This window comes from Tachyglossus aculeatus, chromosome 6, assembly GCF_015852505.1.
Source record: "Tachyglossus aculeatus isolate mTacAcu1 chromosome 6, mTacAcu1.pri, whole genome shotgun sequence".
NCBI classification, from domain to species: domain Eukaryota; kingdom Metazoa; phylum Chordata; class Mammalia; order Monotremata; family Tachyglossidae; genus Tachyglossus; species Tachyglossus aculeatus.
This window is the reverse complement of record NC_052071.1, coordinates 19,364,129-19,382,440: the sequence shown is the minus strand read 5'-3', so window position 1 is coordinate 19,382,440 and position 18,312 is coordinate 19,364,129. Positions and strand designations below refer to the sequence as shown.

Below are 18,312 nucleotides of genomic sequence, written 5' to 3'. Positions count from 1 at the left end.
GAAGAGGTTTCAGTGTTGCTAATATGCTGTCCTGAATCAATGAAGAGGGTGTACCTAAAAAAACAGGTTAAGTGGGAGGAATCTTAGAATGAGAGTTTGGAGAAACTCCTCACCTGACTTGAATCTGTCCGAAAATGCTGTTTGATCTGAGGGAAAAATACCATTGCTTTCCAAATCAGTCTTTCCAAAGCTGCTTTTTTTGTATTAGAATCTCCACACATTAAATTTGTTTGGGTGGATGCAATTTAGTCTTGTAAAGTGCCTTGAGGGAGGTGTTGATGTTCACAATCACAGCAAAAGTCAGTAACGGACCTTCTCTCACTTCCTGACTCCTTACGTACTGTATGTACTGTGGATCGATCAATGGATCAATCGTATTTTTGGAGTGCTTACTGAGTGCAGAGCACTGTACTAAGTGTACTAACACTTGGCAGAGTTCAAAACAACAGAGTTGGTAGACATTCCCTGCCCATGGTGAGTTCACAGTCTAGAGGGAGAGACAGACATTAATATAAATAAATAAATTATGGATATGTACATAAGTACTGTGGGGTTGAGGGAGGGGTGAATAAAGGGAACAAATCAAAGCCCTACTGAGAGCTCACCTCCTCCAGGAAGCCTTCCTATACTAAACCCTTTTCCTCTGCTCCCCCTCCCCTCCTCACTGCCCCTACTTGCTCCCTTTGCTGTACCCCCCCGCCCCACAGAACTTGTGTATATATGTACATATTTATAATGATGAATCTATTTTAATAATGATATGTATACATCTATAATTCCATTTATTTATAATGTTGCTACTGATGCCCGTTTACTTGTTCAGATGTCTGTGAGCTTCTAGACTGTGAGCCCACTGTGAGCAGGGATTGTCTCTATTTGCTGCTGAACTGTACTTCCCAAGCATTTAGTACAGTGCTCTGCACACAGTAAGCACTCAATAAATATGATGAATGAAGGAAGGCAACACAGAGTGGGTGGGAAAACAGGAAATGAAGGGCTTAGTCAGGGAAGATGTGCTTTCAACAAGATATTGAATGTGGGGAGAGTAATTTTTCATCGGATATGAAGGAGGAGGATGATCCAGACCAGAGACAGGATGTGGGTAAGGGGGTCAGTGGCAAGATAGAGGAGACTGAGGTGCAGTGAGCAGGAGAAGCAGCGTGGCTCAGTGGAAAGGGCCTGGGCTTTGGAGTCAGAGGTCATGAGTTCAAATCCAAGCTCTGCCAATTGTCAGCTGTGTGACTTTGGGCAAGTCACTTCACTTCTCTGTGCCTCAGTTACCTCATCTGTAAAATGGGGATAAAGACTGTGAGCCACCCCTGGGACAACCTGATCACCTTGTAACCTTCCCAGCGCTTAGAACAGTGCTTTGCACATAGTAAGCGCTTAATAAAATGCCATCATTATTATTATTAGGAGGGAGCAAGGTGATTGAGTGCTTTAAAGCCAATGGTAAGGAGTTTCTGTCTGATGTGGAGGTGGATGGGCAACAACTGGAAGTTCTTGAGGAGTGGGGAAAGATGGACTGAACGTTTTTGTATCAAACTCATCTGGGCAGCAGGGTGAGGTATGGACTGGAGGTGGGGGGAGAGAAAAAAGGCAGGGAGATCAGCAATGAGGCTGATATAATAATCAAGGCAGGATAGGATAAGTGCTTGGATTAATGTGGTAGCAGTTTGGATGGAGAGGAAAGGGTGGATTTTAGCGATGTTGTGAAGGTTAAACCGACAGGATTTAGTGATAGATTGAATATTCGGACTGAATGAGAGAGTTGAGTCAAGGATAACACCAAGGTTATGGGCTTGTGAGACAGGAAGGATGGTGGTGCTGTCTACAGCAGCATGGCTCAGTGGAAAGAGCACGAGCTTGGGAGCCAGAAGTCATGGGTTCAAATCCCAACTCTGCCACTTGTCAACTGTGTGATTTTGGGCAAGTCACTTAACTCCTCTGTGCCTCAGTTACCTCATCTGTAAAATGGGGATTAAGACTGTGAGCCCCACGTGGGACAACCTGCTCACCTTGTATCCTCCCCAGCCCTCAGAACAGTGCTTTGCACATAGTAAGTGCTTAACAAATGCCATCATTATTATTATTATACAGTGATGGGAAAATCAGGGGGAGGACAGGGTTTGGATTTAGGAAGATACGGAGAAATGTTTTGGACATGTTAAGTTTGAGGTGTCATCAGGACATCCAAATGCAGATTTCTTGAAGGTGGGAGGAAACAACTGCAGTGGGGGAGAGAGATCAGGGCTGGAGGTGTAGATTTGGGAATTAACCACATAGAGGTGGTAGTTGAAGCCATCTGAGTGAGTGAGTTCTCCAAGGGAGTGAGTGTAGCTGGAGAATAGAAGAGGGAACTAAGCCTTGAGCGACTCTCACAGTTAGAGGCTGGGAGGCAGAGGATGAGCCCACAAAAGAGATGGAGAATGAGTGGCCAGAGAGACGAGGGAAGAACCAGGAGAGGACAGTGTCAGTGAAGCCGAGGTTGGATAATGTTTCCAGGAGGAGGTGGTGGTCAACAATATAGACGGCAGCCGAGAGGATGAGGAGGATTAGAATGGAATAGAGGCCACTGGATTTGTTGAGAAGGAGATCATTTGTGACCTTTGAGAGGGCGGTTTCTGTGGGCTGAAGGAGATGGAAGCCATACTGAAGGGGTTCGAGGAGAGAACTGTAGAAGACCTCGAGACAGTGGGTATAGACAACCCACTCAAGGTGTCTGTAGACAGATGGTAGTAGGAAGACAGGGCAATAACTGGAGGAAGCCGTGGGGTCAAAGGAGGGTGGGGTTTTTTTAACATAAGGAAGACTTGGGCATGTTTGAAAGCAGTGGGAAAGAAGCCGTTGGAGAGTGAACAGTAGAAGATGGCAGTCAGGGAGGGAAGAAGGGAGGGGGTGAATGTCCTGATAAGGTGTGAAGAGACGGAGTCATACATGCAGGTGGAATGGATGGATTTTGAGGGATGGCAGGAAATCTCCTCTTGAGATACTGCTGGGAAAGATAGGAGAGTTGAAGAAGGGGCAGGAGGAGGGAAGGACTGGAAAGAGGCATGAGAGGTTTAGGGAGATCATGTGTGGCAGTTTCAGTTTTCTCAAAAAGGTAGGTGGCCTCTTCATTAGGGGCAAGTGGACGGAGGGTTTGAGGAGGGAGTTAAACATCTGGAACAACGGGGGCTTGGAAGAGTACAACAGAATTGGTACACATTTTCCATGCCCATGATAAAATCAACACATACTAGTTTCATTCTCCCAACTGTGGCCTCTTATTTAGAATAAAACCCTGGAAATGACACCATCTCAACTAATGGACATTTAGCTAAATATAAATTAGGATGGATATAATGAATTCAGGGAACCAGAGTAAACTTTTTCAATCCCTCTCCTTCCCCCACATTTCCACTAGCCAATGGCAAGAACACACATTCTCCCCTGGAGCGCACAGCTGGAGGTTGGCTTGATTGAGGTCAATTCCCTCTTTGTGTTTAATGCCAATGACAGGCGCTTGAAAGAGTCGATCTATAAGAGCCAATAAAGGGGGTGGAAAAGAGGTGGCTGCTTAAAATGTCAAACTATTTCAAATGAAAACAAAAAACTGATCATTTTTAAGTGACACCTGCCCTTTTGCAATTGTAGCATTTAAACCACAGCTCTTCTTTGACAAAAAGAAAAATCTGACATTTTACATCTGGGCATGAATCTTTAATCTTGCTTTTGGTTTTTCTTTTCTTTTCTTTTTTTTTTACAATTAGAAATGGATTTGAGATTCCTCTTCCTTAAGGGAAAGAACACAGGCAGGAAGGGATACTGAGACCAGCATATACATAACAGAGAGCATATCTTACCAACAGGGAAGCCCCAGGGACCTACCCTTCTTAAAGTTCTCAGCCTGCTGCAGCGGAAAGCGGTCCTAGCCCCACGGTATCATCTGACCTGGAAAAGATGTTTATATTTCTTCCCCAGCACTAGATCGTTGCCCTACTGCAACCCATACTCCTTGGAATGATCTTACTGTCAAAAGTCCTAGCAGCTGTTCTCATTAAAACTGACAAGAAACGCCAAAAGCGAAATGGCCTCGCTGAAAAATGGATTCGAACGTGGATGGATTTATGTGGAGGCTGTGAGAGCCAGGGGACCAAGACAACCATGAGGAGCTGTAGAACTCTAAGTAGTCTTTGCTAGGAAGCAAGACCAGACACTTTTGTGCCCTCTCCAACCTACCACCCCCCAAATCCCCTTATCCTTCCCAATGCCAGCTGTAACACAGAAACAGGGTGAAAGTCAGGGGTAGAAGCACCACTTTCAACACCATTCTTCACCCCTGAACCCTTCTGGCTATTTTCCCCCTCCCTTATGCCCACTCGACTTAGATTAGCATATTTTGGATACATAATCGGGAAGACTAATTCTCTGGAAAAGACTCTAATGCTAGGAATAGCCCAGGGAAAAGGTGGAAGAGGCAGACTGGCAGCTAGAAGGACAGAGACCGTAACAACGGTAACGGAAAAACCGTTAGAGAGTTTGCGGACTATGGGAGAGGACAGGACGTTCTGGAGAAAGCATATCCACGGAGTCGCTATGGATTGGAAATGACTCGATGGCACTTAATAACAATAAACATGCCCATTCTACCTTTAATTTCTCATGGCCCGATGGATTCCGGTGGAGGCCTGGTGGATTTGAAAGGGGAGCAAGTTTCAGACAAGAGGGAGGATGTGAACAAGGTGTCTGAGGAAGGAGAGTCGAGAATGAAGGAGGGTGAGAAGTTCTGCTTAGGAGCTGGGGTGCAGTGAGAGGATGGAGAAGATTGGAGGCAGAGAGGAAAGCACTGGGGAATTTCCTAAAAGTAGTAGCACTAGTATTTACTGAGTTCCTGTTAGGATAAATGTTCTACACTAAATTATCATGAAGAAAGAAGTGACACATTCCCTTGCCCAAAAGGAATGTGCTCTTCTATGCTGTCAAAGTCAACGGTCCTTTCCTCTTCTCCCTTGGATTTTCACTCTTTCTTCACCCCTCCATAAACCCACAGCACTTATCTACATATCCACGATTTATTTCTAGGCTGTAAGCTTTTTGTGACAGGGAATGTGTCTACCAACTCTATTACCTTGTGCTCTCCCAATCACTTAGTACAGTGCTCTGCACACAGTAGGTGCTCAATGCAACTGACTGATTGAATTTTTGCAGATGGCATTGTCCCTAGTTCTTTAATAATAATGACAGTAATTCCAGTAGTTAATACACTAGGTACTAAGCATCGCGTGAAGAGGTAGAATATGCACATGACAATCTCTGTCCCAGAAGAAACCAAGTCCCACGGAGGCCAAGTAGACTGTCTGATATTATTTATCTTTCCAGAGAGGGAAAGACAGGAAAGAGGAAGGGAGGAAGGACAGGATTAAAGGGCTGAGTTTTCGCAGAGTCTGAGGCACAAGTGTTCTGGGAGAAGCTTACGACCAGCCAAAAAAAGATGGCTTATTTTTAGATGATGTTCAAGTTAACAGAATGACTGTTCTAGGACATTCTCAGAGATTAAAAAAAAAATGCTCCGGCAATGACAGCAGGAGAACAACCTGACATAAGAGGGTCCTTTCTCCCGAACGATAGTACAGATGCACAAAGCCGCCATAGATTGTGGCCGCGGGGAAGGGACGCATGACAGGTTGAAAACATTTCACCTGTGCTATCGAAGTGCTAATTGCAGCTGGCTCATCAGCCAGCCAGATAGGGGAATGTGTCACAAATCCAATTCATCGGCAGGTCCGCACAGCAGAGGTGAAATACAGTCCTGTGGGGCAGCTAGGTTTCAGAATGTGACTGTGTCTTGGGAGTCTGCCGAGTTAACGGTGGTTGCTTAGGGGAAAGTGAACTCTGAGGCCAGTCTGCTTCGATGGCCTCTACTTTGATGCTGCAAAACATTGTGGCAGGGTGGGAGGACTGGTCTAGGGTTGGGTGGAAGAAGGGAGGGAAAAGGAGAACAGGGCGAGGAAATTTGAAATTTGAAATGTCATTAGGCCAATCCACAGATTTGGGCATTTCCGTAGAGGAACGGGAGGGGAAAGAATAGAATAGAGCCTAGTTACAAATGTACTGGGCTCACCTATAAATTGTGATTCCTCCCACTTTAGCTTGGTGTTTAGTATTGAGCTAACTGTACAGATTTGGATCAGTAGGAGTTGCAGCATATTTTGAGCACTCATTGGTTTGGTGCCCTGCACTACGTGTTTGGGAAGTCCAGAATACCAAAATGACACATTGCCCACCCACAAGAGGCTTACACTCCAACAGTGGGTGACAAACATAAAAATATTTAAAACTGGAGCAGTCAAAATAAGCAAATAAGCAGGATGCAAATAACTTCATAGGTGCTAGGAACAAGCGAACTTTTGTACTGAAAAGTTATTTTTTTTTACAATATTTGTTAAGCAATTACTATGTTCCAGGCACTGTATACTAAATGCTAAAGAGGATACAAGCTAATCAATTTGGACACAGTCCATGTCCCACATGGGGTTCATAGTCTTAATCCCTGTTTTACAGATGAGGTAACTGAGACACTGAGAAGTAAAGTGATCTGCCCAAGGCCATACTGGGGATGAGTGGAGGAGTCAGGATTAGAACCCAGATCCTTCTGAATCCCAGGCCTATGCTCAACTAGGCCACACTGCTTCTCAGAATTTCCTCCTAGGAACTTCTCTGCCCCTGCAAGGAGGAGGGACTCATTCATTCCATCGTATTTATTGAGCGCTGCGTGCACAGCACTGTACTAAGTGCTTGGAAAGTACAATTCAGCAACTCATATCTTCATGTGTCCTAGTGGATAGAGCACGGGCCTGGGAGTAAGAAGGACCTGGGTTCTAATCCCAGCTCGGCCACTTGACTGCCTTGTGGCCCTGGGCAAGTCACTTCACTTTTCTGGGCCTCAGTTACCTCATCAGCAAAATGATGATTAAGACTGCGAGCCCCATGTGTGACAGAGACTGTGTCCAGGCTCATTACCTTGAATCTACCCAGTGCTTAGAACAACGGCTGGCACATAATAAGCAGTCAACAAGTATTATCATTATTATTATCATCATCTTCAGGTACTGAGAAACAATGCATCTTCCTCCCTGGATCCCACAGACTTGAAAGACCACAAAGGCAATAGTATCATCGAGTTAATTCTCTTAATCCTAGCTAGGGTCAGGGGTTGGTTCCAGAGTCAGGTATAATAATAGTTGAAGTACTTGTTAAGCGTTTACTATGTGCTATGCATTGTTCTAAGTGCTGGGGTAGATACAAGTTAATCAGATGGGACACAGTTCCTCACACGAGGCTCACGCTCTTAATCCTCATTTTACAGATGACGGAACTGAGGCCCAGAGAAGTGAAGTGACTTGCCCAAAAGGTTACACAGCAGACAAGTGTCAGAGCTAGGATTAGAACCCAGGTCCTTCTGATTTCCAGGCCCGTGCTCTAGCCTGGCACAAATGGACAGGCAAGACATTTTCTGGAGTGGGATTAGGGCATAAAATGACTTAATGGATGTGTACTCTCTCCGGTCCTTGTGTCCCATTTACTCCCCTTCTCCGGTCTGAACCCACGAGGCTTGTTTCTGGGACTCTGGCACCACGAAATGGTCCAGGAGGCCCATGCATGACAGGGACTGTGTCTAACTGCATATCTACCTGAGCACTTGACACAGTGCTTGGCACCTAGTGCGTGCTAACAAATATCCTGCTCAGTATGGGCAGGGAGCTTGTCTGCTAAGTCTGTCGTATTGTACTCTCCCAAGTGCTTAGAATGGTGCTCTGCACACAGTAAGCACTCAGTAAATCCCATTGGTTGGTTGAATGGTTATCATTTGTCTCACACTGAATTGGAGGTGAGGGTCCCCTAAGAGCTGGGGTAATTCCCCTGTTTTGCCCCACTTCCCATACCCAATCCCAGGTGACGAATGATGGTCTTTTTTAAAATCTGGAAAGGCTCCGTAGTGACTCCTGCCAGACGGGATATTTCCCAGCCGAAGCTGACACCCACCCACGCTTAATGATTGACTCTACACCCCGGGCATGTTGGAAGACCTTTCGGGGGCCTAAATGTACTCACCCTTAAAATAGCTACAGAATAGCCCAGGGCTAGTGTGAGGACTCACTACAGCCTGCCAGGTGAAAACGTTTTCCCGGCTGCCTAATCTGAGGGTGATTATCAGTGGCCCAAGTTCTCCCGCCTTCTCTACCCCATCCGTGCTCCAGAGTCTGTCTGTTTCACTGTTCACTCGCACTGTTACCTGAGGACAGATTCAATGGGGAGATTTAATTGCTCTATCGATTATGATGGTGATTCGAGGACAATACCAGTCGGATCATTTCTGATGCCGATGGTGAATGATGGAAAATACCATTTAGTGCTTCTTGGTCTCTGTGGCCACTGACTGCTCTCTCTCTTTATTCTTTTCCTTGCTCCCATTTTTCCCTTAGGGACGCTTCATCCGTCTTTCTCTTTCTATTGCAATTGGACTGTTCGGGAGGCGGGCCTGATGTTGGTTTTCTCACTCCAGGCCCCTCAGGGTGCCTTATTCTTATCCACTAAACATTAAACAACGTAACAAAAATGAAAGTCTACTGCCCACCATGAAGTAAGAGACATCTGCACTTCACCTTAACTCAAGCTACTAGAGGCTTGGCTTCAGCCTTTTCAAAGTCTGCTGTGAAAGAAATGCAACACGCTGTTTCGCATTAATGAGAAAACCCATTTAACATTACAGACGTGAATATCTAAAGACAATTACACCATTAACAAGTTAGCTCCTTATAAAAGTTAGCTCCTTATAACTTTTAATAAATTAGCTACTTATAACCCAGTGTCAAATACAGTTCTTTCATTTGACTCTGAGACTCCAAATGACATAAGCCCCTCAGCCTAGTCACAAAAGCTTGAAGACAGAGAGCCTTCATGAAGGAAATGATCACACTCCCTGACGCTTATGCAGGGTTACTGGCACTTTCTCATTCCCCTTGTGTTGCGTTTCTGCTGGGCCACAATATGCAATGAGTGGACAGGCGTGCAAAGACTTCTATTAATTTCTCCTGTCTGGATACTATTAAAATTTGCATTTATGGGATTTGTTATATTTTTATCAAGACCTTACAGAAGACACCCAGAAATCTGGGTGTAGGACCTTTCCCGCTAACTGTGACTCTCACCTTGACCGTGAATTGCATGAGAGACAGGGACCGTGTCCAACCTGAATATGTTGTAGCTACTCCTGCCCTAATATAGTGGTTGGCACAAAGTGCTTAACAAATACCATGATCATCATCATCAGAGTCCAAATTAAATCCTCATTCCCCTCTCTGCTAATAACAGACATCGAAGATGTAATTTTGATGAGATCTACTTACCACTTTGTGGGTTCAAAATATGATGCTTATTTAAGGACCAGCCTCCTAGGTTCGAAGCATCCAATTCAAAACCTTGTAAAACCACTGTTCTTTTCTCCCACAGAATAAAGTCAGGGCATGTTTCGTATTCGTATCCTACGGACACTGCAAAAGAAAACCAGTCACCACATTAATCAATGCTTTAAATTTCCATTTATTACCTAATTTTACTCCTAGCGGGGCCTCCATTGTTGACACTAAGTATTTGGTTCTTACACCTACACCTATTAAATGTGCAAACATTAGAGGGTAGAATTGCATTACATCAATCAAAATCACATTGATTCAATTTGGATTTCTCCCAATTGAGCGCTATCTTACTGAGAAATACAGCAGCGAGCTGAAAACTTAAAGTTTAAAATGAGTTTCCTGTAGGTGAAATTTTCGATGCCATATATAGCTAAAACCAATGGGTTACCACCCAGCATTTGGCTAGGATTTTCGAGAAGCACAGATGTGTGCATTAAACTTGGAAATCCGTAATGCTACCGAAGTGGAAAACATATCATCTGGTATCTTGGTGCATATGGCCAGTGGGGTTCATATAGCTCATATCGCTTTAAAACCTGCTTCTAGAATTTCCTCACTAGCGCACTGTGTTTCACAGCTAAAGAAACTGACTCCTGAAATTAAAGAATTTCAAATAGTCTTAATATTACTTGCTTTAAAATACCACTTTGTCATTCCCCATACCTATCAGCTGTCATCCCTCCCCTGGTCCTCTGGAAATGGCCCAAGATGTCAAAATACTCCGTTTAATGCCTCTGCTTGCACAAGAATCTACAGCTGCTGCTGGGGAATGGATAACTCCCTTCAAAACCATCCTGATCTTCTTTGCCGTCTAAATTGGTAATGAAGAGTCAGTAAAATTACAAATATATTCTAAAGTGGTTATACTGATAGGCTTTCTAGGGGAAAGCAATGAACCTGATGGCTTTATCAGATATTCTGAGCATCTCTATTTTTCTCCTCTGAAAGGCTGTCCGATATTCAGGACAGGGGTAAGACAGAAACATTCTTTATTGGGAAGAAAGGATCTTAGGTTAGAAAAGGGCACAGGTGGGACAAATCTTGATGTACCAAATGGCAAGGAGATGTCCTCTGCTTCTCTTGCTGACCTTTGAAAAAAAATCTTGATGAATAAATAATAGAATTATAACTTCCCTGAAATTCACCCCCTCTTTTCTCACAATCTCATTGTCAAATACAGGATCTGTTTCTTAGTCACTGGAAGGTGAGAAAACAGCAGTACATTTCCTTATGAATAAGGCAATTTTACATTTTAGCAAATGTAAATTCTAAAATTTTACATTTTAGCACCCAAGGGACCCATAAGCAAGGTCTGGATTCTTTTTCTTAAAAATCTTGTGACGACTGAGGACCCTCCCATCATCCATGATAGGAAACGATTATACAAAAAGAATCACCTGAAGGCTTCTGGATGCCTCTGTAATGGGACACATACTTTTTAACATTCTCACCTCCAGAATCACTCTCCAGTCCAAATAAAAAAATACAGGGCTTGCAATCCCCACAATTAAATCCCCCCACCTTTTTTCTAAAACCGACAATTGCAAAATGCAGCCAGGCAGTTCCTTAATGAAGTTCCTCCAGTTTTTATTAGATTGACTTTCTCTTGAAAAACTTCTCCTGGATGATGAACTTACAATTTTTACTTAGAGTTATTGTAAGATTCCTACTGGCTTTAATGAGTTTTTTTTTTTTCTGGGTGCACATCCTTGCTAAAGTAACAAGGAAAAGCCCCTTCCTTTTTTAAAAATGCTAGCTATGCAAGGACTTGCAATCCTCTTTCGAAAAGTAAGATGGTTAACTTCAAGAAGTTGCGAAGTCCTATCAAAGCAAAGTAACGTAGAGTGTGTATCACTGCAATGTATCACCACAGACCACCCACTTCTTGACAAATAATGAAGCAGAAAATCAAGGACATATTGCTCCTGCAACTAAAAATGAACTCCAACATTGCCACTCTCTGAGTACTCCTGAAACAGTGGGGTCTATGGCTAGCAAAAGAGGCATCAGATGAGTGGAACACTACAACTTCTAGCTTGCCTGTTCACATATTTAAATTTCCCAGAACACTGTCATAGTCAGTGAGAGATTTCAGGAATCTACTCAAGGTCTTCGGCTCAAAGAAGGGGATATAAGGAGAGTAAATTACAGGTCAGGGAGACAGACTGCTCTCATGATGTCCCATAGTCTCTCTCTGCCGATTATTTTCCCCTAAACATTTCCTACTTCCAATCCATCAATGATGTTTATTAGGTGTTTATTGGATGCAGATCACTCTACTAAGTGTTTGGGAGAGTACATTCCATTAGAGTTGGTAGATATGAACCCTGTCCACAGGAGTTTACAGACCATTTAAGGATTTTATCGATAAAAACAAACGGGAGAGAAAAGGAATACATACAGAAGTGCTGAGGTGCTGGGGTAAATATCAACTGCTTAAGGGGTACGGATCAGACACAGAAGGTAAGGGAAGTCAGGGAAGCATCTTGAAAGAAATGTGATATAAGTAAGACTACGGAGGTGGGGAGAGGAGAGGAAGGGATTGTCTCTATTCATTGCCAAATTGTACTTTCCAAGCACTTAGTATGGTACTCTGCATACAGTAAGCACTCAATAAATACGGTTGAATGAATGAATGAGGGGTGAGAGAGTTCCAGGCCAGAAGGAGGACGTGTATGAGAAGTAGGCGGCAAGACGGATGAGGTCGGGATACAGTGAGCAAGTTGGGGTGAGTGGAATGAGATGTGTGGGCTGGGTTGCAGTACGAGATCAGGGAGATGAGACTGGAGGGGGAGAGCTGGTTGAATGCCTTAAAGCCTAGAATAAGGTGTTTGATGTAGAAGTGTATGGGCAAACCTTTTGTTAGATTCTCTGGGGACTGGATTACAATGCGATCACCTGCTTTTATTCCCAGCTCTGAAGGTGGAGCTTTATTTTGCTCCCTTCTCACTCCCACCTTCTACCCACCCAGCCCCGACCATCTCAAGTCCATTATCGTTCTCGGGGTAGCGAGACGATGAAGGTGGTCCGGAAGACGCTCTGTCCTTTCCGAGATCATTTAGTCCACTGGGAATTGCTCTGATTCCAGATCAAAAGCAAGTGAACCATGCTAAAGGTAATACACAATGAAGATGATTTGCAAAAATTAGTGAATTAAGCAGATGATTCTATTAAAGCCCAGGAGAATTAATAATGCCTCTTTTTATTATGGCAAAATATAATCAGAAAATCCATGTTATCGGGAACGCACTATGAAATTGAAGTAGAATAGCTAAAAATAACATCTGCAGCATTTAAATTTTGAACGAGGAAGATACTCATAACCTTTTCACCCAAAGAAGAAACACTAAATGGAAGAAATCAGCCATCTATCATTTCTTTTTGAATACCGACTAGTGGGGGAAAAAATTCAAAAAGTTTGAACACTGACAAAAGAAATAATGTCCTGAAAATCTGAGAACTGTGACAAGATAATGTTCAGACTTACACGAATCCCTATGAGGTCTTTGTTTCTCTATAAAATCAATCTCAGTTGCATAATGCTTGTACCAATGTAATATTTTAAGTGGTCTGATCTGTAACCTCCACGTAGCATTCATCTGACCTGAATCTTAAATTCTGAATTTGCGTCGTTAATAGGGTAATTTTAATCTGCCATCGGTCAGGATATCTCTTCTAATTTAAGGACACATACAAAATCCAATCCTTCTAAATATCCTTCTAGATATCCCCCATAGGCTGAATTCCCACACCCACAGCCCTCAAACATCTATCTTTGTATTCTGATGTTTCACCTATTTGAAATTTATTTTAATGCCTTTTTTACTCATTAAGCTCCTGGAGATCAGAGCTCATATACTGTATTGTACTCTTCCAAGCACTTGGACAGCGCTCTGCATAAAGTAAGAGCTCAGTAAATACCACTGATTAACTGATTTAGCACCCATTTGTTTTATTTTAATACATACTGCTTAATCGTCCCATCATCTAAACAGCACTCTGCTTTTTTATTAAAAAAACACACCATGCCAACCTATTATTAGATCTAAAAGCAGTGTAGTGGATTCTAGGATATCCAACAGGGCAGTTAAATTGTCTTGCTTTAAAACGTTAACAAAAGACATGAGCTTTAGTAGGTGGTGAAGGCTGCTAGTTCAAGCACTGAATTGGCAATAAGGTCAAGGCTTCTCAATTCTTGCCTGGGCCCTGTTGGAGGTTGCATAAAACTTGGGATGTGTGCAAATTCTCTTATCTCTTACTGGGAATAATAAAACCTTGCTTACCTTTGAGGGGTTTCCTTGACTTAGTGGTGTTTAAATTAGTTGAGGGTCAAGGGTGAAAGAGGAGACATGGGTGGTTTGTTTAAAAATAGTTCCCCTTTAAAAAGGAAGGGGGCTACTCAGTGAGGACTGTTTTAAATGAATCGCTCCGTGTGAGCCTAAAATCATCGAGGGTGCTCAAGTGTAAGTGAAAGGGAGAAAGCTGAGTGACCCTCAGGCTCACTGGTCTGCTACCAAGAACTGATATGACCTTGTGGAACGAGCACAGCACAAGAGACCTGAGTTCTGATCATGGGCCAGTTGTCTGCTTGTGGCCTTGGGCAGGACACTCGACTTGCCCGTGTTTCAGTTTCCTCATCCGTAAAATGGGGCCAAAGCACTTTTTCTCCCTCCTTCTTAGTCTACTAGGTTTCCTTGTAATATACTACTCTTTCCTTGTCATATACTACTCCAGGGCTCAGCACACTGTTTGGCACCTAGTAAGCTGCTAACAAATATTATTATTATTCCATGACCCATTTTTGGCTCTCTTTACCCAGGATGGCAGCAGTTCACTGCAGAAATCACTGACGCATGTTAATCCCCGTGTGCCTGTTGAAATATTGTACTCTCCCAGGTGCTTAGTACAGTGCCCTGCACACAGTAAGCACTCAATAAATACGATTGAGTGAATGACTGAATGGCAATTCCCAGAAGCTCATTTGTGCTGTTTCACCCTCAAAGGTTTGACCACAAAGGTCTCTTTGCTTGAGCTTTTCAAAATTACAAACAAAAAACAAGCAGTGTGCCTACAGGGTAGAGCGAGGGCCTAGCTTTCAGAAGGATCTGGGTTTTAATCCTGGCTCTGCCACTTGTCATCTGTGTGTAACCTTGGGCGAGTCACTTCACTTCTCTATGCCTCAGCTACCTCATCTGTAAAATGGAGATTAAGACTGTGAGTGTGGGACAGAGACTGGGTCCAAACTTGTATCTACCCCAGCACTTAATACAGAGCTTGACACATAGAAACCACTTAAATACCATAAAAAACAAACTTCCTCAAGAAGGTAGTGTACACACAATGAAGCTTAGCATCTATTATTACTAATGTTTCTCTCTTTCTAACAAGATGCAAACAGGCTCTTGTGTGAAGTGAACCCTTAGGAGGTCTAATTTTCACTGAAAGACCACTCTTTCTTGCCAAAGTACTGCACTAAATAATTACACAATTCTCGTTGCCAATAACCTTGAAGAATAATAGAATTGTTTAGAGCATTGCTTTTACAGGAGGATGTCTGATTTCCTTAATTTAAAGGACTTCAAAGTGATGCAATTTAATTTAATCAAAATGAAGTATATGCAGGATGCATGATTACATATTGATAATATACATGGACACAGGGAATTATTTTGGCAAAATTCACATAATGAATGCAGATAAAGAGTCCCCGAGTAAGCCAGTTTGTTAAATTAAGTGACGCTTTTTTGGGGGAAAATCTCACGGCAACTCTTCCTGAATATGAAATATTTTTGGCTATTATCTGGAAGTACCAGAGTTGAGGAAGAAACAAGAAGAAATTATTTTCAGACATCAGTTAAACCAACAGAATAAAATGCTTTCTGTTCTCAGGTTCTCTTGTTAACTTGGTTATTTGATAATTGTGTCCAGGTATCAGATAGCAAAACTTTTAGAATGGACCAAGATGTCTGGCAATAATGACTCTTCCTACCTGGAGAAAGTAAATAGAAATAACATTTCAAGACCAAATCTGCATAGAGAAAGTCACACATGAGATGCCTACATACTATTTCCAGGATTGTGCCTGGTAGCCAAGGAACATTAATACATTATAGACCACCAGATAACAATAACAATAATAATAATGGCATTTGTTAAGTGTTTACTATGTGTGAAGCACCGTTCTAAGTGCTGGGGGCATACAAGGTGATCAGGTTGTCCCACATGGGGCTCACAGTCTTAATCTCCATTTTACAGATGAGGTAACTGAGGCTCAGAGAATTGAAGTGACTTGCCCGAAGTCACACTGCTGACAAGTGGCAAAGCCGCAAATAGAACCCATGACCTCTCACTCCCAAGCCCGTGTTCTTTCCACTGAGCCATGCTGTTCCTTACCAGTTATAATAATAATCCTAATGATGATAATATAGTATTTGCTAAGCACTTACTATGTGCCAAGCAATGAATTAAGCACCGGGGTTCGTATAACATTATCAGACTGGACACAGTCATTATCCCACATGGAGCTCACAGTCTTAGTAAAAGGAGCATAGGTAATTTCATTCCTATTTCCCAGATGAAGAAACTGAGGCACAGAGAAGTTAAGTGACTTGCCCAAGGTCAAAGAGGAGGTAAATGGCAAGTAGGGAATTAGAATCCAGATCGTCTCTGACACCAAGGCCCAATGTCTTTCACGAGAGAATTCTGTGAGATACCTCCCGGGAAATTGTTACATCCGTCCACCTGCCAGTTTAGCAGGTGTCAGCAGTGTGGCTCAGTGGAAAGAGCCCGGGCTTTGGAGTCAGAGGTCATGGGTTCAAATCCCAGCTCTGCCAATTGTCAGCTGTGTGACTTTGGGCAAGTCACTTAACTTCTCTGTGCCTTAGTTCCCTCATCTGTAAAATGGGGATTAAGACCGTGAGCCCCCCATGGGACAACCTGATCATCTTGTAACCTCCCCAGTGCTTACAACACTGCTTTGCACATAGTAAGCACTTAATAAATGCCATCATCATCATCATCTGACACAGAAACTCAGGCAAATCCAATCAACTGTATTTACTGAGAGCTTACTGTGTGCAGGGCACTGTATTAAGAGCTAGGGAGAGTACAACACAACAATATAACAGACACATTCCCTGCGCAGAATGAGATTACAGCCTAGAAGGGGAGACAGACATTAACATAAATTAAATAAATTATGGATAACCACCTACTGACCCATCCCCACATCTCTCAGCTGAGTGAAAGGGCTTCACAAGTCCCTCACCCCAAGTCCGAGTACATCCAAGAAGGGGTGAGGAAGGGAGTGCATAACCACCTGTGCAGACCTGCAGCAACTGTCCTCCAAGAGGTCTTCTCTGATTAAGTCCTCCTCTCCTCTTTTCCCACTCCCTTCTTCATCACCCAGTCTTTCTCCCTTTACTTACCCATTAATTCCTGTCTCCCCTTCTAGTGTGTAAGCTAAGGGTGAGCAGGGAATGTGTCTGTTATACTGCACTCTTCCAAGTGCTTAGTACAGTGCTCTGAACACAGTAAGCAGTCAGCGTGGTTAAGTGGAAAGAGCCCGGGCTTGGGAGTCAGAGGTCGTGGGTTCTAATCCTGGCTCCGCTACTTGTCAGCTGTGTGACTTTGGGCAAGTCACTTAAGCTTCTCTGGGCCTCAGTTACCTCATTTGTAAAATGGGGATTAAGACTGTGAGCCCCACGTGGGACAACCTGCTCACCTTGTATCTCCCCCAGCGCTTAGAATAGTGCTTGGCACATAGTAAGCGCTTAACAAATACCACAATTATTATTATTATTAAATAATATTGACCAACTTCAATGTCAACCCTCCGGGCAGAATTAAAGAAAATGGAATCTCATAGGAGAAATGACGGTCAAGATGCAACCTGAAAACCACCTTGAAGATTCTGAAGAGTTTATATGAGGGGTAGGATGCCCAACTACCATGTGTTTCCACTAGAGCCTGTATTAGAAGAAATGGGCTAAAACCTACAGGTTGAGGGATTTTTAAAATAAGCAAGGTTATGAAAGGGGTTGGTTGTGGGCAGGGATATGTCTAACAACTCTGTTGTACTGTACTCTCCCAAATGCTTAGCACAGTGCTCTGCACACAGTTATCATTATTATTATTACTATTAAGTGCTGTCAAGTCATTTCCCATTCATGGCGACTCAATGGATATACTTTCTCCAGAACGTCCCGTCCTCTGCCGTAATCCGCAACCTTTCTAATGGTTCTTCTGTTATCGTTGTTATGGTCTCTATCCATCTAGCTGCCTCTTCCACGTTTTCCCTGGACTTTTCCTACATTAGTATCTTCTCCAAAGAATTATCCCTCCTGATCATGTGTCCAAAATATGCTAATCTAAGTCGAGTCATTTGGCCTTCCAAAGACCACTCTGGTTTAATATGCTCCAAAATCCATTTGCTTGTTTTTCAGGCAGTCTATGGTATGTGCAAAAGCCTTCTCCCATACCACATTTCAAAAGAGTCAATGTTCTTTCTATCCTGCTTTTTTCCACTATCCAGGTTTCTGATCCATACATTGTCACTGAAAACATCATAGAATTGACAATTTGTATTTTTGTGGCAATTGTTACACCAACACACTCCACAAATACAATTGATGGATTAGATGGTGCATCCATAACTAAGAAAATGGATATTAAGAAGGATTCTTTGTTGCCATGGTTGGAGGTCAGACCCTGATTTAGACAGTCAGGGCTCTGATCCAGCTTAAGTTTCTTATGTTCTAAAGCCAAAAAAAGAGAAAACCCAAAACATGAAACAATCTACCTCTCTTCTCTAAAATTCCATAATTTAATCTCTCTGATTTAAGAAAGTCAAAAG

General features: G+C 43.0%; 1 protein-coding gene across 2 annotated transcripts in view; it reads right to left on the bottom strand.

The window, feature by feature from the left end:
* The window catches only part of TENM1 (teneurin transmembrane protein 1), an 849,492-nt gene that overhangs the window by 118,932 nt on the left and 712,248 nt on the right, over positions 1 to 18,312 (bottom strand). For both annotated transcript variants that reach the window (XM_038747613.1, XM_038747612.1), the window contains exon 19: positions 9,390 to 9,533. In XM_038747613.1, coding sequence (XP_038603541.1) covers positions 9,390 to 9,533 — 144 coding nt within the window. The remainder of the gene's footprint in view (positions 1 to 9,389; positions 9,534 to 18,312) is intronic.